This window comes from Trachinotus anak, unplaced genomic scaffold (assembly GCF_046630095.1).
Source record: "Trachinotus anak isolate AG129_WGS33_773 ecotype Australia unplaced genomic scaffold, CSIRO_AGI_Tana_v1 ptg000007l, whole genome shotgun sequence".
NCBI classification, from domain to species: Eukaryota; Metazoa; Chordata; class Actinopteri; order Carangiformes; family Carangidae; genus Trachinotus; species Trachinotus anak.
The window spans coordinates 951,822-977,167 of NW_027273858.1; the positions used below are offsets into that span (position 1 = coordinate 951,822).

General features: G+C 43.5%; 1 protein-coding gene across 6 annotated transcripts in view; it reads left to right on the top strand.

Annotated features, from left to right (window-relative positions):
• The window catches only part of ehbp1 (EH domain binding protein 1), a 132,484-nt gene that overhangs the window by 24,759 nt on the left and 82,379 nt on the right, over window positions 1–25,346 (top strand). For 5 of the 6 annotated variants that reach the window (XM_071479834.1, XM_071479839.1, XM_071479838.1 and 2 more), the window contains exons 6-11: window positions 13,888–14,069; window positions 15,550–15,689; window positions 17,342–17,458; window positions 18,782–18,919; window positions 19,790–20,051; window positions 21,951–22,197. In XM_071479834.1, the coding sequence (XP_071335935.1) occupies window positions 13,888–14,069; window positions 15,550–15,689; window positions 17,342–17,458; window positions 18,782–18,919; window positions 19,790–20,051; window positions 21,951–22,197 (1,086 nt within the window). The remainder of the gene's footprint in view (window positions 1–13,887; window positions 14,070–15,549; window positions 15,690–17,341; window positions 17,459–18,781; window positions 18,920–19,789; window positions 20,052–21,950; window positions 22,198–25,346) is intronic. The other variant, XM_071479836.1, reaches the window with a different exon arrangement.

Below are 25,346 nucleotides of genomic sequence, written 5' to 3' on the forward strand. Positions count from 1 at the left end.
AGAGGTGTTTTCATCATGGCTTATGATGATGTTTCACCCCTTCGGCCATGTTGTCGCTGCTTTCTTTCTCCGTCTCTATCTCTTTTCCACCCTGTCTCTTTCTCTCTTTCACTCCTCTCTCTGAGGTGATGTCCTCCTGTCTATTGTGGACCACATCCAACTCCATTAAGGCCATTTTCGCACCACAAAGCTCCCACTTCTCTCACACACTTGTACAGTCACACAGTGTCACATACTGACACAGACACACACACTCGTCTCACTGCACACACAGCCAAAAACCATGACACCCACCACTCACACATACATGGACCGACTTACCTCCATTACCTTTACACACACCCACACACGCTCGCTCGCTCTCTGTATTGTACCCATAGCCATGGTGCCCCCCCCCCCCCCCCCATTTCTCTGTCTGGAACACATTACGTAGGCCAGTGGCTTGTGAGCGCTGACTGGGCCTCGGGGAAGAAAAACACAATTATTTCAACCCTCGGCTATTCACGCAAAGGTGACAAAAGCTGGTATGAAGTATGAAATCCCAAAAGTTTCTCCCGTGCCGAGGCCGACAAATTGGGATTAATTTGCGCTCGTGTGCACGCGTGTGTCTCCAAAGTTTTCACCTTTGCTCATTTCCCATTTCTTAAATAGTTTGGAGAAGTCAAAAGGCTTCATTTATTGTGTCAGAACGAAGTGTGTGTGTTCACTCCAGTTGTTTGTGTGTGCTCACAATGCTAATTTTAAATAATATATGCCTTAAAGTTAAAAACTGGAAGAATGTAAATTATTGCGTGTGTTTGTGTGTCACTGTAGGAAGGTGGGGGGGCTCTTAGTATGGGATCACACACTCACACACGCTTTCCAAATTAATTTAATCTAATTAATCGCCCTGAGGAAAGGCAACAGATGCCGGTGATTACCCACCATGCCTGGACCCCTCCCCACGCAGGCACACACACACATAACTATCACAACTCTAAATGCTTCATTTTCTGCCAGTGTGCTGCTAACATGAATGACTTTGGTACAGTGAAGCACTGATTAGAATTTTTGTAGATAAATAAGAAAATGACAATTCAGAGCAAATGACTCCTCACAGCTGAGCTCACAGCAAAGAAACAACAAGCTGGATGTATCTGTGCCTCGGTGTGTGTCCATGTGTATTTGTGAAAAACTGCCCCTGTGTCTGGAGAACTGGTTTTCTGATGTGTGTCCAGTCCAGTCAGGGTGTTGTAAGTGTGTGTCTGTGTTAGTGGGTTGTAGGTGGCTGCGGAGACCGGGTGGTCCCTCCTGTCGCCCTAATAGGCTTACTGGCCCCTAATCCACACCACACCACCCCGTCACATGGCTGGTCTGCTGACTAACCGCTACCACCACCATGAGGTGTGCTTGTCACTGTGTCTCTGTGCAGGTGTCACATTTGTGTGTGTGAATGTATCTTTGTCTGAGTGTGTGTGGGTGGTGTCCAAATGAGAGCATTTGTGTAATTAACACACTCGATAAGTTAATTATACATCATGTGAATCTGCTGCTTTTCTCTGTTTTTTTTTTTTTTATCATTTTAAAACATTTTCAGATTTTTACTGTTGGTCAGTGAAGACATTAGCTGAGCTCTGGAATCTACTTTTTTCTCATTATTTTCTGGTATTTTATTGATCGACACTGTACCATAATATATCCATTCATATATCTCTTGGAGAACACACATTCGCTCATACACACAGGCAGCTTCTGCTCTGTACAGGTTTGGCACACTATTGCTTGGCACCCACCATATCTTCTATCTTTGTGTGTGTGTGTGTGTGTGTTTTTGCATACATGCATGTGTTCTTTAATTAAACTGATTAAACTATTGCCCCTGACGATGTGGGGCTTTGCTTCTATGCTTACATCATCCTTTTCATACTCCGTTCTCTCTCTCTCACTGTGTTTGTGTGCAGCTTTATGTTTAGTCTGTCTTCATATTGTTTTGTCTGCTTTACAGTTTTATCCTTGTCTGTTCACTTTCATCTCTTGTCTCTTGTCCGTATGTTCTTGCATGCTCCCTGCATGCTGTGAGTGAGAGAGACATATGTTTGCAGTGTGCGTGTGCGTACAGTCTGTGTATGCTGTTTGCAAGTCTGTGTGTATGTCTTCATGTTTGCATGTGTGACTTTGTATTTGTGCGTTGTGGTGAGTGTGTCTTGTCCCACTGGTCCAGGTTGTGACCTCGGCTTTCATCTCCTTAGTCTGAGGCTCCTGCAGCCCGCTGCGCTCCGCTCCCAGCCAACAACACAGCAGATGTCACCAGACACTGCAGCAAACACACACACACACACACACACACACACACACACACACACACACACACACACACACACACACACGTACATCACCTCATACACACAGTGTATAATCTCAGACACACTCACATCTTATCACACACACACACACAAACACATAGATACATTTTGAGCACACACACACACACACACACACACACACACACACACACACACACACACACATGCAGAGTCTAAAACAGCCCAAGCTGGTTTTTGTTTTGCTTCATACAGTGATGACATTTGACCCCAAAATAAACATCAAAACACATGTGTCACCTGGGAGACATCCGTCTTTCCACCTGTGTGGCCTTCACACATGGTAACAACCCAAGTTATGGTGTGTGTGTGTGTGTGTGTGTGTGTGTGTGTGTGTGTGTGTGTGTGTGTGTGTGTGTGTGTGTGGACATGAGATGTCGATGTTATTAGCCATGTATAGTAGGTTGTCTTCATTCATACTATTATTTCAGCAGAACTTTAATGGAAGATAAATCTCTTCACTAGAATCATAAAAGAGTAGTGCCACAGTAACTCACCTAGTTGTCTGGCCAGAGGTGGGGGGCACATCATGTCCAGATGGCAGGTGCTTTAGACTGACATTTGACTCCTGACAAAATTTATTGTAGTGTGTTATCAAACTGCTGTTGAAATCTGCTCTGTGAGCTGTTACTGAAGCCAGTGAAGGATCTTGAAAGTCACATTCTAAGCAGACATGACTCAAAACAAGAGGCAAATGAAGTTACATGAAACTTTTTACAGTAGTTTTAAGGAAGTTTGTCTGTGTACATGTCTCCCTTTTCACTGTCTGTTCAGCAATGGTGATTTTCACTGCTCCTGCTAACTGATCAGTTTTTTTATGTCACCAAACAGAAAAAAAACAAATGATCATCTGCATACCATAGCATTTTTCTAAAGAGAGACCTACAGCAAATAATGTGCATGATGAACACCTTGTAACCTCAAGGTTTCCTGTTCTTGTCTGTCAGCTATCAGTAAAAATAACAGGTATGCCATTGTCTAGTGAGATAGAAATGGAGAGAAGCAAAGCAGATGTTTATTTCAATGAAAGTATTACCTCATAGGAAGCTTATTCCTGTTACACTGAGGGTGGCTGTTCTGTCAGGTCAGGCCTGTCTGGGCCCTGCAGGAGCTGCCAGCTCACTGTGTACAGGCTTGTGCCAGTCTAGAAAACAGTCTGTACCACCTCCTCCTGTCCCCAAGCTGACCCAGAAGACACACCCTGACTCACACACACCTAAACCCCGATAAACACACACACATTCACCTACAAACACAAACGCTGGCAAGGTTCAGCAGAGGTGTCTACTATCAGGGTTTTTTTAGGTTGGTGTAAACTGAGCCTTGAACCAGCAACAGTGATGTGAACAGGGAAGTCGAGGTGGGAGGTGAAAAGGAGGAGGTGAGGGAGAGTAAGCAGTGAGAAAGGAGGCAGACTGAGATGCTATTTGTTGAAGGTGTGTCATCTGTTGACATGTTTTGCACATGCACGGCCTGATGTGCAGCTCCAGTACTGACCTGCAGCACCTAAAGCTGCAGAACAGTGAGAAGAATGAAGTCATGAAGCTTAAGTTATTTGTGGAATGTGTTTTGCACATCGATGAATGATGACATACAAGCTCCAGTTTTCTTGAATGATTTATTGAACCATTCTTTTCCTACCATGTTGCCCCTTTCTGCTCCACTTCTGAGAGCTACTGTCCTGTGGTCTAATCGTAGGCTCTCAGTCGTACGTTATTGGCTGCCACGCCCTCCGTTATCAGTCATGTCCGAGGTCGTCCTCTATCACTTCATGGCTACACATCCTGTCACCTGCCCTCCTCCTCGGGCTGCTCTAATCTGACTTTTTCCTCCCCGTCCTCATCTCACCTTGTTTTTGGTGTCATGTGTTGCATGGCGATGATGGGTGGTCAGACAGTTGTGGTGCAACGTGAGGCGCGATGGGACAAAGTCAGTGGAACAGTTATTATCTCCATCTCTTGGTTATTTATTTTTTCTCTGTGCGACTTAAGATGGCTGCTCGCGATGGAGACAGGCCTGTGTGGCCCGCAAAACACAGGCCCAGCAAATCCCCCTGTTTATCCACAAGCTTGACCCGCTGGGCCTGCGTGGGCCGGTCGTTTGCTGGGTGGATGCGTGTGTGGGTGGTGGCGGTGATGATAGAAGATGTGTGTACATGCACAGAGGGATGTGTGATGAACTTGGGTTAAACTTGTGCATAGGTTGAGTCGTTTGACATTATCTCCTCGAGATCCGCTCATACTGAATATGAGCTAGTGTGTGTTTGTGTATGAGCATTTTAGGGAGTGAACACAGACACACACACACACACACACACACACACACACACACACACACACACACACACACACACACACACACACACACACACACACACACACACAGTCTCTGGCAAACTGAGGCGACTGTTCTGCTAAGTGGCAATGAATAGGGTCTTGTGATGTGCTCTGATGCCAGTGCTAAGCCAGCCACTGACAGTTAGACTGATCCCCAAACATGTCTCTGTCTCTGTTTGGGATATAAATCTGTACTTGGAGAACACCCATGGGTGTTTAGGAGATGTAGTGAAGGACACATTCCCACCGTGAGAGCAGTGGTCGTATTGGATGTGTCACTTGTCAAAATTAGCTTATTAATTCAAAGAACAACGTCATTACAGACTAAGAGAGAACATTTTTGCATAGTAGGGTTGTCAGGATTTGAAAATAATCAAATTCAAACTGATATGTAATGTTTGAGTTTTGAATAGAAACTGACAGCCCTGTGCTTAGCTCCCCTGTTTTAAACAACACTTGTGTCATGAATGAACCTGAAAATTAAAGGTCATCCTCCTGTTTTACCACAGCTAAGTCACTGAGAAAAGAATCACAGAGGAAAAGGCTCATCCACGATGAACATATTTCAGTGTGAGAGGGAGCTGTTTGTGTTTGGAGCGAGTGTGTCTCGTATATAAATGCACATAAATAGAATGCACATCAACAGAATTGGGGAACCCTATTGTTCTTTCGCAGAAAAGGAATTTCAAAGAACAAGCACTCACCCATGCACACACACACACACACACACACACACACACACACACACACACACACACACACACACACACACACACACACACACATATGCACACACACTAAGGCACACCAGCTCCTTATCCAATCCCTCCACTAATTCCCCCTTGGTAGAAGGTGTTCATTGTTTCTCTTTCATTCTAATCTCTCCCTCTCCTTTTTTAAAAATCCATATTAGATTCTCTTTGAGTTGGCCACAATCAGAGGCACTGAAGCAGAGCATCACCCTGCTAATGCTCTTTGTCTCCCCAGATTTGTCACTTAGCATGGAGAGTACACCTTTGTCATGGAGCAGGGTGGGAGAGAGGCAGACTCTCACTTGGGGCAATTGTTTCTTGTCACAGGCCATCTTAACCCCCCTCCCCCTTAGGCAAATCAGCTTTGCTCTGGATTAGGGCCCTATCATAGCTCTGTCAGATCTCAGCAGCCTGCCTTAAACGGCTAAAACAAACAGATTCTGAAAGTGAGAATTGAGTGGATATGGAGATTGTGATTTAATAAAAAGTCCCTATGTTGTCTTTACCTGGAAATCATCATCTGATATCTCTGAAATATCGAGAGTTCAGCCTTGAGATCCCTACAACCAGAAGTATCATAAAAATACCAGCACTTTCCAACACTGTTTTTATAAATAAAAATCATAACGGACTAAAAGCCAGTTTTCCTATTTGTTTGTTCCTGCCACAGGTTATTATTTTGCTTTTACAGTGGATTTTGTCAGCAGTGTATCAGTTTAGCTCTATTTCTATAGATGTGTCTTTGTTTCAGTTATTGAACTGTAAAATAAAGTGAAAGCTTTATCTTCCTTTATATTTTGTCCTCTCACTTCGTCTGTTATTACGCATCAAAACACCAAAGCAAATTCCTTGTATGTGATAATCTACTTGACAATAAACCTAATTCTGATTCTGATTCTGATTCTGATTCTGACCTGAGCCTGGGTAGTCGGCCATCACTGTCATCCCCTCTGTTATACACACACACACACACACACACACACACACACACACACACACACACACACACACACACACACACACACACACACACACACACCCCACCCCACCCCACCTGCCACATCCCCTTTTCATTTCTCTAAATTCTGTCAAACTTTACACACATAGATTTTGTTGGACATCCACACACACACACCTCCACTGATGCCCACCACCGGGGAGAATCTGCCATCCTGATATCTGAACTACTGCTTCACGCAGAGGGAGTAATCAATCCTAGATAGAGTAGCAGGGGGTGTTGGCTCAGTGGCTGTGAGTGTGTGGTGATGTTATTGGCCATTTTAGGCCTTAACGATGGCCAGAGATGGTGAAATGGCAGGAGAAGTGATGAGCAGGCACTTCATAGACCAGGAATGAACTCTTGCTATAATCCTGTGGATCCTATCTCTCTCTCCTCTTTCTCCCCCTCTTGGTTCTGTCTTCCTTTTTCTCTTACCCCTCTCCCTCATTTTCTCCACCCCCCCTTCTCATGACTTCTCTTTCTTTCTTTGCTGTCCACCTCTCTGTCTCTCCTTCCTGTCTTCTCTACCCTTCTCTCTTTCCACTCCCTCACTTGACCACCCCCCCCATGTCCCTTTCTCTTTCTCCAGCAGAAGTGCAGAGCCAGGGCTTTTGCCTGCTGGTAATTTATTTTCCCATTAGCCCCCTGTCTGAAGTGCATGCTCTGGGTCTGAGTGTGTGTGGGGGGCACTGAGGGCCACCCAAAAGAAAGATCCGGAGAGTTGAAGAGAGGAGGGCACCCTGGACACACTGATAAGACGAGAGAGAGGGAGGCAGGGGGTGGGGGGGCAGAAATGAGGGGAGAAAGAGTGGACATGTGATACTGGCTTGGTGTCCATCTAAGCATTTTTGCTTTTTATGAATTATGATGTAGACTAATAGGAACAGCTTGATGAAAATGTCAGATTGGAACCATTACTCCTCTTAAAATGATTATCTGATTTTTCCACTGGAAGTTGACAAAAATTGTGATTAATTAATTGTCATTTATCAAGCCAAAATGCCAAAACTTGCATTTTCCAGCCTGCCAATATTTAGGATTTGTTGCTTTTCTCTGATTTATGTTGAAAATCTTCAGGTTTTTGACTGTTGGACAGATAAAAGAAGCAATTTAAAGAAACATTTAGCCATTTTTTTTTTACATATTTACATATTTATTAAACAATTAATCAAAAAATAACCCAACAAATTAATCCTTAGTAAAATTTAGTTGCAGCCCCAGAGTTAGCACAGATTATTGTTGTTTTATAGGTTAGATCTCACCCTGAAGAGGTTTTCTCATATAATTTAGTTTCATGTCCTTAATGCAAAATGGCTTCAAAGTGTCTGTTTAATATATTGACTTAAATCTGTGTCCATGTAAAATCTGTTTGCTGTTTTTCTGCACTTCCTGTCCCAGTCTTAACATTGTGTCTTTGCACATTGTTTAATGGGCCTGTCAGGTGCATCTACTAATGACTTAAACATACGCTGAAATCAAAGGTGACCTCACTGGGAGGGTCAGGGAAGCCAGCTGATTTTAGGACTGCTCTTCAGTCTGCTGACTTGTGCTCAGGCTGGTTGGTGTAGAGGTGATTGCGTTTATATCTATAGGTTTCTTTAATCCTGTTGAACCTCTGAAATATTGCAGTTCTCCAGTGTGTGTCTGTAACGTCTGTGTGTGCTGGCTGTGTGTTGCCAGCTAGTAATAGGTTATTCCCCAATTAAGCAGCCCTCCTCTCCCAGTTAGGATTAGGCCTTTTAAGGGCTGGTTGGTTTGTGACTCTCCTCCTTTCATCTGTTGCCATCAGAGGCAACTCTGCATTTAAGGCATTCCTCTCTCTCTCTCTCTCTCTCTCTCTCTCTCTCTCTCTCTCTCTCTCTCTCTCTCTCTCTCTCTCTCTCTCTCTCTCTCTCTCTCTCTCTCTCTCTCTCTCTCTCTCTCCTCTCTCTCCCTCTCTCTCCCTCTCTTTCTCTCTCCTTCTTGGTAGATATCATGTTTCCATTGCTCACATGATGCTTTTTTCAGGAATAAGGTTTTACCAAATAACTGTTCTCTCTGTTTCAAGGAGGCAATGTTGCATTGTTTTGTTTATTTCATACAAAGATGTATTTGACTTTAACTGAAATTTATATAACTGATAAATCAGACTTTAAGTTAAAAGCGTAGGACTCATTTCATTAAAGAAAAACATGTCGAATTGTTTTCATGTGGCCCTCTCCACAGTGAGGTCAGAGGTCAGAATCGGCTACAAAATGGCCACTCCGAAACTATTAGTGCATCTTTCTCAAGGACACTTAATCATATCTAATCCTGTCTTTAGGTGAGGGCTGAACAGTTAATTGAAATATAATGAAATCACAATATGGAGAAGTGCAGTGTCAAAATCACAGGAGCTGAAAAAAATCGCAAAAAAATGTTGTGCATTGCTGAGTACCTGGGAGTGGGCTGTTCATGTCTCCCCCTGCAACAAGGTGGTGATCAGCGAAAGATGTTTCCATTTTGGGGGGGTTAAGTTCTGTATGATCCACCAGATGGTTCTAGTGAGGAGGAATCCTGTGAACCTTTTTTCTTTTTTCTAAGTGTGTCTCAATGTGTGTGAAAGAGAGAGACTCTGTGTGTGTGCGAGCCATTTGCACAGTTCATTCCATTATTAAGACCATTGTTATTGTAATTCACATAACTGTAGTGATAGTATTGCATGCCTTTTTATGTCCATTGTTGCCTTTAAAATACACACATACACACTGCTTGGGGAAAAAAATAAATCCTCACATATAATAGCAGATGAATAAATTGGTCTTAATCTGTGTGTGTGTGTGTGTGTGTGTGTGTGTGTGTGTGTGTGTGTGTGTGTGTGTGTGTGTGTGTGTGTGTGTGTGTGTGTGTGTGTGTGTGTGTGTGTGTGTGTGGTGCAGTATTCATAGGTGGTATGTAAAAAGGCCTGCCTTATCAGTTATCAGGGGAGGCCAAATTGACACAGAGGAATCACTCCATTGTGTGTGGTTTCAAAGAGAGATGTGAGCACATTGGATGTCTCCATTTCCAATAACTGTGACCTTGAGGCGAGAGGAATAGCACCCCCCCACCCCCCACCTCCAATCTGCTGACTGCTGAATTCAACCAGAGCCAGCTGATTTTGGGTGTTGGGGTGGAGGGCTAATCGGTGCTACCTCAGGGTTATTCTATAGGGTAAATTGAGTTTGGCTTTTATTTTTCCTGAACCGTGTGAATACAAATTACAGTGGCCAGTGTGCAGTTTGAGAGGTGCAGCCTCTGTGTCTCTATCATCCGCTTTGAGGTTGAGGTTTTGTTTCACATAGCTTTACAATTAACACATTTCATGACAAGAGGAGAAGAGGAGACAGAAAAACAGGAGAATGTGGCATGTGCTTCTGCTGGTCACCATAAACTGCCATCATTTTACAATATTGACAAAAATGCATGAGATGGTCTGCAGTCAGAGTGTAGCTGACCTCAGCTTGTCCCTTTCCCCCCGTGCAGGATGGTTTTGTTTTGTGGCAGCAGGCTTAGTCAGATAATCATCTGCTTGATGTGGAACCAGTGATTCATCACTTATCATCATCCTTGTGATGCTAGAGCCATGTTTTTGTCTATTCCTCCCCAACAACATACTAAACGTCACTACGCTGACTTCAGCTATTGACAGATCGGTTTTACCAGACATCCGTCCAACAATGGCAGCAGCATGACAAAGCTGTCACATGCAGGTCAAAACTGAAATATATGAATGTTTGTTTCGGACCATGGTGAGTCTAGGAATAAATGATGTTGATGTGTGACTTGGTATTAAAAGTGGTACCAGTACATGGATCAATATGGAGCATTGACTATGTTTGTTAGAATTAGAAACCAATAGACTGGTGACCTGTGTTAAAAAGCCATTAGCTGATTGATGTTTGTGTGTATTGGGCGGTTATTCTTCATGTGTTATCACACTGCTTGTGTGTGTGTGTGTGTGTGTGTGTGTGTGTGTGTGTGTGTGTGTGTGTGTGTGTGTGTGTGTGTGTGTGTCAGACCAGGTCTATACAAAGAAGCCAGGTTCTTTTAGCACTCAGTCTAATTAATCCATCTCTCAGTGACAAAAGGATCCCGACCCCTCCTTCCTCCGGCCCGTCCCATTGGCATTTTGGGGCAGAGGGATTCAGCAGGACCCCTGGGCACCCCTCCTGCCCTGACCCCTGCCCCCCCACCAGGGGAGCATCTGTGGATCGATCCGGGGCCAGCTGGCACCAGGGGAGAGGGGCAGGACTGGTACCCTAACACAGTCAACCCTGACTCAAACACAGAATGGACGTCATTCAGCTTCATTTATGACAGAAATAAGCAGCTCAGAGTAACTGTGCACAGGCTGCTCAGATTCTTCCATGAGTCTTGTTACATGTGGTTTGTGTCAATGTACAAAGCTGCAAGTCACAGTTAACTGTTGGTCTTTAAAGATTCACTGCAGTTGTACAGGGATGCAGCTAGGAGGCAGCATATAGCCAGTACCCCTCCCTCCTCCTTTCTATTCCTCTTCTTCCCTGTCTTTTTTTCTGTCTCTCTCACTCTACACACACACACACACACACACACACACACACACACACACACACACACACAGGTATTTAGTCATTCTCTGGGCTCAGACAGAGAGAGCATATTGATAGTCCTATTCTCTCTGTAATAAATTAAACTTCTGTATTGTCCTTCCTTTTCATTTTACACATTGTCACAACCTCCCAGTCACCATAATCCCCACTCCCCCCTCCTCCTCACCTTCTCTCTCTCACACACACACACATTGATTGACAAGTAGCATCCGGGGAAATAGAGCAGATTTCCATTGTTTGCTGCCCCTACTCAAATCTGTTGAAACGGTTATTCCATTCTTTCGCCAGGGTATTTGCATATCCTTAAGTATTTCCTATTTTTCAAGACCCCTCTCCCCCTTTTCCTCCCCATCCTCCTCTTCGCTAAATCCCCTCTTCTTAAGTGTTTGGTGCATTTGGCAAATTCATTCATAAAGTATCTACATGCGTTATTAGCTTAGTATAATAGCCAGGGTGTAATCTGCAGAGAGATAAGAGGTGGAGAGGGAGAGTTTTTTTTTCTTTTTCTTCTCGTGATGGGCTAAGACGAAGAGGTTAGTGGTGGGGCGATGATACGTCATTATGTTCCCCAACCAAAGCGACAAGTCTCAAATGTCAGCGCAAAATGTCAAGTGGCCTCGCTAGGCAGTTTCTTGGTCGGTTTCTTCTGTAGTTTTTTATTTAATTATTGGTCTGAGCAAGGAGCGAGGCGGGAAAGAGGAGGCGAGGATGGAGAGAGATGGAAGGATAGGGGCGTTAGATGAGATGTACAGTGGGATGTCTGCAGGAGATGGAAGGATGGAAAGGCAGGGTAGAAACAGAAGGATAAAGGTTAGAGAAACAGATTCTGATCAGATTTAGGTTCATGTCTTGTCTGGACAGTAGCTCTTGTGGAGGGGAAGATGTGTGTTGTCTCAGCAGGTCTGGGATTCACACCATCAACCTTTCACTGACAAGACTGTGTTTGACCCTGTTGCTCCCTCATGCCAGATACTTGAGCTCTTCCGCCCTGTAACGTGCACAAAAAGAATAAAAGCTTTCATTGACTGGATGAGTTGTGAATTAGTTATTCAATCAGTTAATTTGGCATTGAGACATAAAACTTTAATGTCCAGTGTTTAACAGTAATAGTGAGAATTTAAGGCAGTATACACATTGTAGAGACAGTGTTGGTTCTCCAACCGACTGACCACAGTTCTATTTCCTATTTGGAGCTTACATAGTTTCTCACAATATTACCAATAGCTTTACCACTCTGTACTGATAATAACTGTGTGTGTGTGTGTGTGAATGAATACCCTGCGGTCCTCAGCGATAAGGCTGAGATTGAGTTTTCCCCACAGAGCCAAAGCCTCTGAGATGTGTGTGTGTTTGTGTGTGTTTGTGTGTGAAGACATCAGGAAACAGGCAATGTAAAGAGCTTGTATCGCTTTATCTACCGTACACACCAGAGTGTATGTGTATATGTATATGTGCTCTCAAACTGGTGTTGTGTGAAAGAGAGCCAGCTGCTCTGCTTTGTTCGGCATTGTGTGCATGAGAGGATGAAACCTCAGGGCTTGATTCACAGCTGAGACAAGAAGGTATTTTTCTGTGCTATAATAACACGTGTGTGTGTGTGTGTGTGTGTGTGTGTGTGTGAGAGAGAGAGTGTGTGTACAGTCATATATGCTGTTTTTAGACATCCGTGCAGTGAATTAGAGACAAAAGGAGAGACCAAGAGGAATTAGACAGATTTAAAGAGAGAGCATGTGTGTTTCCACTGCCTGCTGCTTTCATTCCACATGGCCTGTGAAGAGACACGTGTGAACCGGTGTCTGATCCTCGTGCTGGATTTGGTTCTAACATCAGTCTCTCCTCACATGCAAATTAACACAGATCATGTAAACTAGGGAAATGTGTTTCCCCATCACAAAAACGGAATCTGTGAAAACAGAGGAGTCAAAACAGAAGAGAGGAACTTGGTATCGACACAGCAAGGAGGTGAACCAGTCTGCTATCCACTGACAGCATGGTGCTTCCATAGCCAGACTTACAGCAGACAAAACCCATCAGTTTCTGTTGGAGGGAGAGGGAAAGCAGACAAAAGGCTCAAACATCCCCAACTGTTTAGTTTCCATATCTAGCAGTCAGTGACAAGGCTTAGGCTTCCTGGCAGTTCTTATTTTTCACACACTGTCCTCTGGTAAGCAGTTTGCATGCACACAGACACAGACACAGACACACACACACACATACACACACACACACACACACACACACACACACACACACACACACACACACACACACTCACTCACACTCACACTCTCATAGGGCCATGTCACTGATTCCATAACTCTTATCATCTGGTCTGTGGCATATTCCCAAATTCCAATTTGACTGCTAGCCCCAAACCCAGAGCACATCTCTGAGGAGAAGAACTGCAAAAATGGCTTCAGCGTGGACCTTTGATAGGAAATATCAGGGGGGATTTTACAACTACATTCACAGTGAACAGTGCAGGAGGGCGCCGGTTTTAGTTTGTTCTGAATTTACCAACCAACAGTGGCCAAATGTAGCACTGTTTATCTGGATGTCATCACAGTCACAGTAGTGATGACAAGAATTATTCTGTGCTGTCGTGTTATTTACTGAACTATACATGCTCCCCAAAGTAGTGAACAAAAATTAAACAACACATATTAAATCTTGCAGAATATCCTCACATTAAATTAATGTGTTTCTCTTTGTTTTCCGTTTGATTCCTGCAGTGTCTGTTACGTTCAGTCCGTTATATGGGCCTATATTCACCTGAATGTGTTTCGTCTCTCTCTCTCTCTCTCTCTCTCTCTCTCTCTCTCTCTCTCTCTCTCTCTCTCTCTCCAGGAGTCTCCATCAGGGCGGAGGAAGGCCTTGGCCACCAGCAGCATAAACATGAAACAGTACGCCAGTCCCATGCCCACACAGACAGATGTCAAACTCAAATTTAAGCCCCTGTCGAAGAAGGTGGTGTCGGCCACGCTGCAGTTCTCCCTCTCCTGCATCTTCCTCCGTGAGGGAAAGGCCACGTAAGTCTTGGTCTTTCTTCGTGGAGTTAGTGTCATTGAGATTTTAATAATGGAAATTCAGTTTCCTTCCCTACTAATTTATTCTGCTTCTTAACGAATCCTCGTCAGATTCCTGTCGTCTAATGTAAATATATGAAAATAAAAGACATTCACATTTATTTTTATCTGCGTTTTCTCCGTGGTTAAAAGGTAGAGTAATAAAAGTAAAAAAAAGTAAAGGTAGAGTAATAAAAGTATATACTGTATGTAGTATGTTCTGTATGACAGTATGCACTACTGTGTTTTGTGAAGATTACGCACACTTTTGAGCTTTCAGTCCGGTTAACCATATTATATACAATCATCACACATGACTATCAGTCATTTAAATGGAAACAGATCTGAACTCTATTTGATGGAAATAAGATGAGTCATAAAGCAGCTTTGTATACGAGAATATATATGAGCTTTTTACATGTGACATTTCAAGTAAACAAAACACTGGCTACTGTGCTCACTTACATTAACCAGCAGAGATAGTAGAAAACATTGAGGGATTTGGTTTTAACAGGATTCCAAAAGACATTAGTTTTAATCTTGACTAAAAATCCAGCTCTTTCAGCTCTTTTTTAATGTTGCTTCTAACTGGAGACGTTTGAAAACTGCTGGTATTGAAGTTTTTATGCCCGATGTGATGTCCTCAGCTCTGTAAGGAATAACATCAAGTGAATTTATCTACTGTATGTACCTTTTTTAATTGTAAAAATGTTTAAGAGTATACACACACATAATGTATGTTGACACATTTGTTATTCATTCATTCTCACATATTCCTCTTTGATAGCACAGACCCACACTCTCAGTCACCGTTTGTTATTCTAATTTGATAGCAGCAACTTTCATTTAAAGACAGACAGAAACACAAACACACACCACACACTAAGAGAGAGCAGAGCAGCGAGGCCTTTGTTGTGGCGCGGACGGCGGGTCGATGGCGCGTAACCCCTGTTAACCCTTCGGGGAATGATGTCGACCACACACAAACAAACTCCATCACACCAGTTCAAATGAGCCTGTGGGCCTGGGAAACACCAAACACAAAGAACAGAGAGGAGGATACAGCGATTATGATGGAGCTGTGGTATCAAGGGACTGCGGGGGGGGGGGGGGGGCACAGGGCTACATAAAATACAAGAAATAATGTGGAAATTGATGCATCTGTAAACAAAGTGGTGGCAGGGAAAATACAGAGACAAAGGATGGATGGGGTGGGAGAGGAGATGTTGAAAAGTTGAGTTGTAGTCTGAGTGTTTTCTGTCCTCTCTTCATCTCTCTCCTTTTCTGTATCTCTGATAGTTGTTAATCTGTTTAGGTTGTATCACTGTTATAAACATATATAACCCTGGGTTCAGTCCTTTAAGTTTATTATATGTATGTTCTATCTGTTTTTCTGCTGTTTCTACCTGTGAACCTGAGTTCTCTCTGTGTTCCTGTGGTCAAGTGATGAGGACATGCAGAGCCTGGCCAGTCTGATGAGCATGAAACAGGCAGATATTGGCAACTTGGACGACTTTGAGGAAGAGAACGAGGAGGACGAGGAGAACAGGGTTAACCAGGAGGAGAAGGCTGCCAAGATCACAGGTAAAAACTCATACAAAGCACCTTTTATTTCTTTGATGTGACAGGTGTCTGGCTTTGTAAGATCAGATATAATTACCAGCTGAAGTTGATCAAAGTCAGACAGGTTACTGCTTTGCTGGGAGCAGCCATTCAGCATCATAACAACGATGAAGTGTTTACTGCTGGTTAGCAACCACACTCTTCAGTCAACAATTTCTTTGTGTGTCAGTGAAGTTGCTCTGTCATATCAGCCATTTTGGCAGTTACCTGCTGAGTGTACTGTAAAACCCAATTTGACATTTACAGTGCTGATAATGTCCTGATGAAGTTTCCCTCGCTGAATAACTTAATCCGAGGGAGCAGCATCTCCACCCCCCCCCCCCCCCCCCAGAATAATCACCCAGACCAGAATAACCAAGACCCAGGCTTCATCTGGGGCACCAACTTTGCTTCTGTGTTGATATTTTTTCCTTCTAACTTCTGCCTCTGTGAGTGTGAGCATGTGCGTGCCCGCAGACATGCGAAGGAGTGAGAATTTGTAAATTCATGAGCTTCATTTGCAGCGTTTAGTCTGCTTCAGGTTGTCTGCTGTTGCCTACGCTTTATTTCCCCCATCACCCTTCTTTCCTGCTTTCTCCTCCTCCCTGTGTTGGTGGACTGATGGTGGCTTCCCTCCTTCCATACATACATACATGTTGAGGATTCATTCTATGGTTTAATGTATGGGCCCCGCTGCTTCCTGCTTTGCTTAATCCAACTTTTCAAAGCCATCTCTTCATGCTAAGCTTCATGCATTCTCTCCTCTCTCTTCCCTTCCCTGCTCTTTGTCTCATTTATATGTATATGCATTGAGCGCCTACAGCGATTCACTAGCGTGCGTCTCTGAATCAAAGGACTGGCCAAGCTGCCAAAACTTCCTACTATCGTATTCCTCCCTTGGATACGACCTACCCAACAAGCCAGCGAGCTACTCCAGCAGTACTAACACTGAGCTAACAACGCGTACCCTGCAAAACATATGTTCTCTTTTTATCTTATATACAACATGTAAAGAATAAAAAGAGAATGTTTTACACCTTGAAGGATGTATTGTACACCTCCATGAAAATATATTGTGTGTGTGTATTTGAATATGTACAGTATGTATGTATTTGTCAGTTGTGTGAATGAGTGTTACCAAGGTAACCAGGAAGGTAACCTAAGCTGAGAAAGCTTTTCAAAAAATAAAATGTGCACAGTGTAAAATTGGTACAACTTTGAAAAACCATGAATACTGTTACTGCATCTACATACACGTCCATGTCCACAAACCGCAGTGTTTGCGTGTGTATTTGTAGACACACCATCAGTCAGGTAACTAGCTAACTACATAGTTAATCAATAGAAATATTTATGCAAACATAAACCAAGATCCACACCTAAATATCTGCAGTTTTCTGTTTATCTCTCGTAAATTTATGTGCAAATGAATGGTGTGTGTGTGTGTGTGTGTGTGTGTGTGTGTGTGTGTGTGTGTGTGTGTGTGTGTGGGTGTGTGGGTGTGTGGGTGTGTGGGTGTGTGGGTGTGTGGGTGTGTGGGTGGGTGTGTGGATATTCTCGATGGGGTGTGTTATTTTGCCTTGTTCACTGCTATTCTTCCTTCCTCCCTTCCTGTATGGCCCTGTCGTTTACAGAGATAGTAAACCAGTTGAATGCCCTCAGCTGCTTACATGGGGATGATGATGATGATGAAGGTGGTGTCCCTAAGCGAGCACGCAAAGCAACCGCTAAGCCTGCCGCTTCCTCCCAAGGTCTTTTTTCACCTTTCTTTCACCTCCTGTTTTTCTGACTCTTTCATCGTCTTGTGAACATTGTGTCACCTCTACCGTTCATTTCCACAATTTCTATCCATATATTTATTTTTCTTAATCCTTCCTCCAGCTTTCTTATTTTTTTTTTGTTTCTCCCTGGTTCAAACCCCCCTTCCTGAGCCTTGTTGACACCGATATTGTGATCGTGTTGTGGTCATGTGGTGTTACACTTTATTTTGGTCCATGTTGTGCTGTGCTGTACAAGGTGTTGTGAACACATCAGTTGGTGTTCATCCTTTTGGTTCCTATTTTTTGTGTTTTTGACAGTGTGAACTTCTCTTTTATTTTACTGCAATTGGTAGTGAACCAAACCAGATAAGAGGTATCCAGAGAAAACATCTTTTCAGGAATACAAAAGTTGTGTTGCTTTCTTTTCAAATTGGAATTAAGTGTAGTTTGGCAAAGTGATTCATCGCTGATAGATCCGGTCAGGTTCGGGTAGTGTAACACAGGGTAAAACACACAGACAAAATAAAACAGTAAAGATTTTCAAACCCCAAATTTAATTCACATTTTAGGTTTTCCACTTGTTCTGTGCCTGGAAAACACAAGTGCACTTATTTGGGTTTCTGGGGTTCTGACGTTACTTTACTTGCACCCCTAAAGTTCTTCTGCTTGGATATTAAACAGTCACAAACCATCTTACACACTGGACACACACTGACGTAACTACACACCCACAAACGTGCACGTGTCATGGCCTAAAATAAGGCAAGGAAAAGTGCTGCACCTCTTATCATCTACGGCCACTTCACATAGCCGCTCTACATATAGACCAAGGGACTCGCATACACACAGCACTTTCTCCTCTTTGCTCAGATTCTGTTGTAGCGCTCAGCAGAACTTCTTGGCATCTACCTCACACACATTTACGCCCTTTTCAAACTGACCCGCACCCCGGCAGCGTGTGATTGAGCTACAGTGACGATGATGAAGATAAAGTGGACAAGTCTTAGCCTCTCCAGACAGGATCTCCATAGCAACTCCATGCTGCCTTCACTGTCTCCCACAGTAACTCTCCATACCACACAAGGTTTCCCAGAATGCCACTGTTGTATATGCATTGAAGTTGGCTGAGGTGGCAGACAAGCACGGAGAAGTTTAGGCAGCACTCTCCAGTGAGAGGGATTACACGCAGACTGTGGTTCACTCCAAAGTGCAGATTTTTTGTATATCTGGGTTTGTGAATGTTTGTATTTCTTTTCATTCTGGGAAATGTGTCGCTGTTATTTTTGACTTAACGCTGGAAATCTGTGGCGACAGAGCTGATCAACAAGCTGAACTTCCTGGAAGATGAGGATCAGGAAACACCTCCCGCCATGAGCACCAATCCCTTCGACGAGCCCGATGACGACCTTCATCCTAACCACCTCAACCCATTTGGTGATCCCGATGAGGAGGGTATGTTAAAGCGTTCAGTCTGATGTCACTGTGGTGGATGGTGATTGTCAGAGCAGTTGTTTTGACTGGCTTTAGACTTTGATCTTATTATCACGTATTTTTTTACCACAATAAAAGTTTAGGTTTATTTTGAGAGTGTTATTGGAAGTTTAACTTCAGACACCCACACTGAATGTGAATGTGTGTAATCATGTGTAACTATAGCAGGTGAGCTCCAATGCTTTCAATCAGATAGCTAAACCAATATTTTTGTCGGACCACCTGAGTAGCCAGGTGTATTAATATGGATTGTTTGTTTTTGAATGTCACGCTCCCCCACACATGAAGCCCCCACTCTGCTGCTTGTTTAAATTGTCTTTGATCTGAAGTCTAGGATTTAGCTTTTTTGTGGGCATGTTTTTCTATATATTCATCCACATCATCTGTGTGACATCCTAATCTTATTAAACCAGTAGTGAAACTTTACATAGTTTTCTGGCTTTTATTTGCTTCGGGGATGATACGGTTGTTGTTTTTTGCTTAGTTTTTTGTTCAGTAGCAGCGATGTGCAACACGCATGTGTGTCTGATACTGTCAATTCCTGTGGATCTGATCACACAAGAAACATGTTTGAATTGTTAAATTAAGCAAGGTGAGAATTTTGAAAAATAATTGAAAAATAATTTAGAAAAAAGTCACAATATGAGCAGGTGAACAGGCAGGTAAGTCTGTAATGCTTCGCTAGTTAACAGGACTATAGTCACATTTATTTTGATTCCCAGCTCTCTAACCAGGTGGGGTGACAAGCTACCAGAGCTCTTGTCAAATAAAGAAGACATTATTGATTCCAGTGATGTGCTTATTTTATCAGTTTTACCTCTTCTCCATCAGAGCCTCCTGCACAGCCGGTCCTACAGAAGCGAGTAGATGACGATTCCTTCTTTGACCAAGACTCCTCCAATCCGTTCAATGAGCCGGATGAACCGGACGCACATACGCCAGGGAACCCCTTTGAGGAGCCGGACCAGGACACAGACCCTCAGCCAGACCCAGAACCCCCAAAGCCCAGGCAGAGGAAAGGTGTGCGGCCGGTTGACATGAGCAAGTACTTGTATGCTGACACCTCTCACAACGAGGAGGAGGAGCTGGACGAGTAAGACTTCATTTCTTCATTAGGTTCTTTGTCATCATCAAATTTTGTCAGTCAGTTATCACCGGAAATGGAGAAATATGTGAATCCTGACTAATTAGTCCTTGGTTACTGATCTGATGACATTTTGGAGGTACAATATTTTCAGCAACTACAGACCTCTTTGTTATGGGTGAAGCAATAATTAGAAATTCAGAGGTTTTTTCCCTCTTGCATGTTTTGTCCTGTTGTAATTTTCTACTTTCTGTGTGTATACAATGCATTTAACCTTTTCCTGTGAGTCAGGGAAGTCCACACTGAATTGTTTGCCAGAGGGCGTCAGATAAACAAACCTAAACCAGTGACCAGAATAGCCTCCTGACATGGTTTCTAGTAGCCCATACTAGAAGCACTCTGGAAGCATCCAGACTGTCTAGTTCAGTTACTGTTTGCAGGCCAAGTCCTCTTATAGAGAAGTACTTGTGCCCCCCCCCATCATGGCAGAGTGACGAGGCAGCTCTTTCAACAGGAACAAGGGCCCTGTTGTTTCACTGCATTCTTTAAGCTTGTCTCCCTCCTTTCCCTCCTCTCTCGTTCCTTCCCTCCCTCCTATCAATTTGTTGCTCCAAACTCTCCCCCCTCGCCATCCTCCCTCACTTTCTCCACAGGCTCTGCTCATTTTTATTTCACTTGCAACAGGGAAGAAATCTGTTACTTCCTCAGCAAGTTTTCATGATAACATTAAGAGTTGTAAGATAATTTCATGCTGTGAGGATCCTTTAGTTGTTGTACTGTTGTGTTTCACTGATCGACTGATTGTGTGATTGTGTGACCTCTGCAGAAGAGTTGCTGTGCCTAAATTGTAAACTCATAGGTTTTGGCTGTTGAGCGAAGCTGTCACAGAGACAGCCGTATGTTTCAGTCCTCTCTGCTCTAAAGACAGACAGGTTATTGACTGGTATGTTTCTTTTGCTCTGTCTCCTACATCAGGAGCAGTTCTGTGCAGAATAGAAAGTTCAAGAGGGCAGCGCAGTGTTTTGACTGGAGCCCTTTCACATGTCTTTTAGCCGGTGCTGGTCTGTTAACGCTCCTCTATAGGCCTGCCTGCTTTTCTTTTCTTTTCTTTGCTTCCCTTCTTTTTTTCCCCGTCTCTGTCGCTCTGCGGTCAGATAGACACTGAGTAGCTATAACCTTCTCTTTCAGACAGATACCTAGTCAATCAGTTTTTTTCTTTCTCACTCTCGCTCTCGCCCCCACCCTCTCCATCCAATTCTCTTGTTTGTTTAGGATTGCTTGTTGCATGTTGAGTGAATGTCTCAAGGCCATGCCCCTGCTTTCAGTGCCACAAGCATGCCTGTATATTGATAACACTCTGGTATGTGTGTAAGAGTGCCTATATGTGTGTGTGTGCATGTGTGTGTGTGCGCCTTCGTGCTCCTGCCTGCCTGTCTGTCTGTCAGTAGTCCACCTTGGGCAGTAAGGATATGAGGTCACTCAGACCTGACCTCAGTGCACCTGCATCTTCTATTACCTTTCCACTTGTGTGTTGTTCATTGTATTTCACTAAACTCTTGTTTCCACGTGCAATTTCCTCGTGATTAATTAAACAATAAGCAGTTTGGAGCTGAAGATGTGTTTGAATAGTTCTGATAATCTTGATAATTCATGTCTAGAAGTTTTAATGTTTTTAAATGTTTGTATTTATTGCATTTTTTTTTATATTTAGTGACCCATTAACAAAGACTGTTGGTGTTTCTTTGAGGAAAGAGCTCATATAAATCTTGATAATTTCTGTCTGTACACAATTTTATAGCTTCAGTTTAAAAGAAAAAAACATGTGTGACATTCATGCTCTTTCTAACATGACATCTTTTTGTCTCGTCTTGCTCTCTTCTGTCATCCCCCCCTTCCCTCCGTTCTCAGATCCAACCCATTCTATGAGCCAAGGACATCGAGCCCTGTGCAGCCCCCCGCTGGCGGCCCCTCCCTCGATGTGGGCAGCAGCCAGAAGAGGAGGGCTCCCCCACCCCCTGGTTCCAGCCCTGGCCTCAGCCCCACTCCGCCAGCTCCCAAACCCAGCGCTGGCCCAGACAGGGAGAGAACCCAGCCAGTCGGGCCCAGCCCAGTGGCAGCAGTGATGGGGAGAGAGCTGGCCTCCTCTTCCCCCAAGGTAAACAGGCTTCACTTGAATTTAATAAACTTTGATTTATCCCCACGACAGGCACACAGACACATGTGACAACAAAACAGCAAATGCAATAAATACTTCAGTGGAATACATTCTAGCAGACTCAACAGTGTGTTGATGTCTGGCTCTTAATGCGCACTGGGTTTGGATGTTAGAGGACTTTTTAACTTCTTTCTCCTGAGCAAGTTTTGGAAACGGCCTCCCTTTAAAACAAAAGACAAGTGTTAAATGTTGTTTAAACGCAGTCAGCTACACAAGACGTTTACCTGCATTAAAATTAGTAACTGTCTGATCAAAGAATAAGTAAAGAGGTAAAAATATGAGCCACCATCTGATGCTGACGACAATCTAGACTTGATGCTATGGACACAAAAAATTATTCAGGTTCAATACCCAGCCTTAAATAGAGATGTCCTTTTTGACAGAGATAGAATAATAAAGTTAGAGTTTAATGCCTTAAATATAAAATGTATGGAATGGGGATGTCAGAAATAATGATATGAGGGTATTATGTTGCTTCAGTATTAACAGTATGTAGATTATGTGGGGATCCAGGGGGGCTCAGCGTCCCTAATAGCGATGACCAAAGTTTCAGTTAATTTGCCAAATACAGTAAAAGTAAAGACATTTTAATTAGAAAGTAACACAGACAGTAGATCTTTCATATAAACTAAACACAGCAATCCCAGAATTCCACAGCTTTAGGCAAAATACTTCTTACTATTCTTCATTTTGGCTCATTCTTTGCAACATGTGTTATCATACGTGAGTGACTTGAAGTGTTTTTTGTCTGTGTGTGTGTGTGTGTGTGTGTGTGTGTGTGTGTGTGTGTGTGTGTGTGTGTGTGTGTGTGTGTGTGTGTGTGTGTGTGTGTGTGTGCTTTTGCGTCCACGTCCAGTGGTCCTTACATTAGCTTTTTTTCCGCCTGCACAATCCCATCTTCTGCCCCATTCTTTATGCTCATGAAACTCCCCAGCTCCTCATTTGAATATAGGTATTTGTTTATTGGGGTGTTTTCATATGTTTATTTATTTATTTAAATTAGGTAAATCATGGCAGGGTCTAATTAAATGGCTGATGGTCACACACACTCACTGCAGGAGTCAGACCACTGGTGGGGAATGATTGGCTGGGGGTGCAGGGATGAGTGGGGGTTGAAAATGTGTGTGTGTGTGTGTGTGTGTGTGTGTGTGTGTGTGTGTGTAGGGGCTCAATGAGCCTATGTGGGGCTTAAACACAGGGGGCTTAACTACAGCAGAGCGATCAGAAGGGGGTGTTGACCCCCTGTGCGCACACACACACATACACACACACACACACACACACATGCAAACACACTCTGTACAGTTACTTATACACACACAGACACACACTGGTCCCTCCTCCTCATGCAGCTGGCTAGCTGACTGTTTTAGTGTAGCTGGGCGGTGATGCTGGCCGTCCATGTAATTATGGCACAGTGCCTTTATCACCCAGCTGCAGTTGCCTGTGACCGTGGGTGAGGGGGCCTAAACCACTTTAATTACCCAAAGCCAGTGGCCTGTGGTGGGCCACACTTCGCCAAGAGATGCCCCTGCCTCTGGAGCTGGGGGTGGAGGGAGGGAGGGATGTGAAGAATGAATTGTGGGTGAGGATTGGAGGGTGTTTGAGGGGTGGGGGTGCGGTGAAGGAGAATAGGTGGAAGATAGTGAAGGGTAGAGGAAAGAAGAGTAGTGGGGGGGAAGAGAAGGAAGATGGCCAGGGAATTGTAGAAAGAGAGATAGGATGTTCACAGTAAACAAGGATAGGCCTACAGGGTTTGTTGACATATACTGCTGGTGTGAATAGGTTTCTCTTTCTTATTCACACAAGGCACTATGACACACGCACGCACGCACGCACGCACGCACGCTTCAGCCATGTGTAGGCTGTGAGATGACCTTTGAATGTATGAAGTCAGAGAGGATTAAGAGGAGACATTCCCACTATGAGAGGCCTAGACGAAACCAACACATCATCACACTATGAACGTGTACAGAGTGTAGATGTGTGCTTGTGTTCACATGCAGCTATGTATCTGTTCTTATAGTTTCTAATATGCCTTAGGCTCAGTTTAGTGAAAATGTGCTGGGGCTGTTATAACCTTCCCCTAAAACACAACTAACCTCTACTTCTCTTATATAAAAGGTTTCAAGGTGTGAATTCTCCATCTATTTCCACTAACTATTCATGTGGGCAGTTGGTGTGCAGGACCAAGATAAACACACACACACAGACAACTTGGTCTAATCTCAGAATGTGAATAGAAATTGATATATTGAAAGTATGTACAACCTGCCCTGAAGGGTATGAAATGTCTCATATGCAGTTTGTTAAATGAAAGCTTTGCTAACCAAAAGAGATAAGCATGTCTTTTATCCTATTTACATTTTACAAATGTATTCAGTAGGTATACTCAAGGTAAAAGTAAGTGCAGCAGCTGAACAAGCTTCGGCTGCTTGATCACCATAGTAACATCCAACAAATAGTCAGAGTGGAAGGGTCAGAGCTTCAGTGCCCAAATATTGTTTCTGTGATTCTGTGACATTTAAAAGGTAGAAATAAATAAAAAAGGCGGGGTTCAGCAGTGCAGAGGAAGGATGTGGGGAAGGTTATTATGGATTACCTTCATAGGGAAATTATGATCTAAGCCACTAAAACACATATTCTAAAAATGAAGACTGTCATATTTTGGCTCGTGTCTCTTGTTCTTGCCTTGTGTATATTCACTCAGATTTAGCATTAAACTTTGTCTTAGCTGTAATTTTATCCTCCTCCTCATTGCATTAAAAACACCTACTTCACTGCCAGCTTGTGGAAAATCAGAACATGTAATGGACATATGGTGTGCGCCCACTTACTCCATATACAGGTATTACACATATGGATCGGATTTACATTAAGCTCCAACAAGAGCTTCAAGCTTTGGATGTTTGCCAGTGGAGCACACGTTCAGCGCTTGTGATTTATGGACAGGACTAAACGGCAGCCTGCTCCATCTATAGAGTTTCCAAAAGCATTTTGTTTTCTTATCCATGCTGCTTAGCAGACTGTAGGTCTTTGCAAAAGCCAGTAGATATTATAGAGCACGAACCGTCAATGCAAGTCCACAC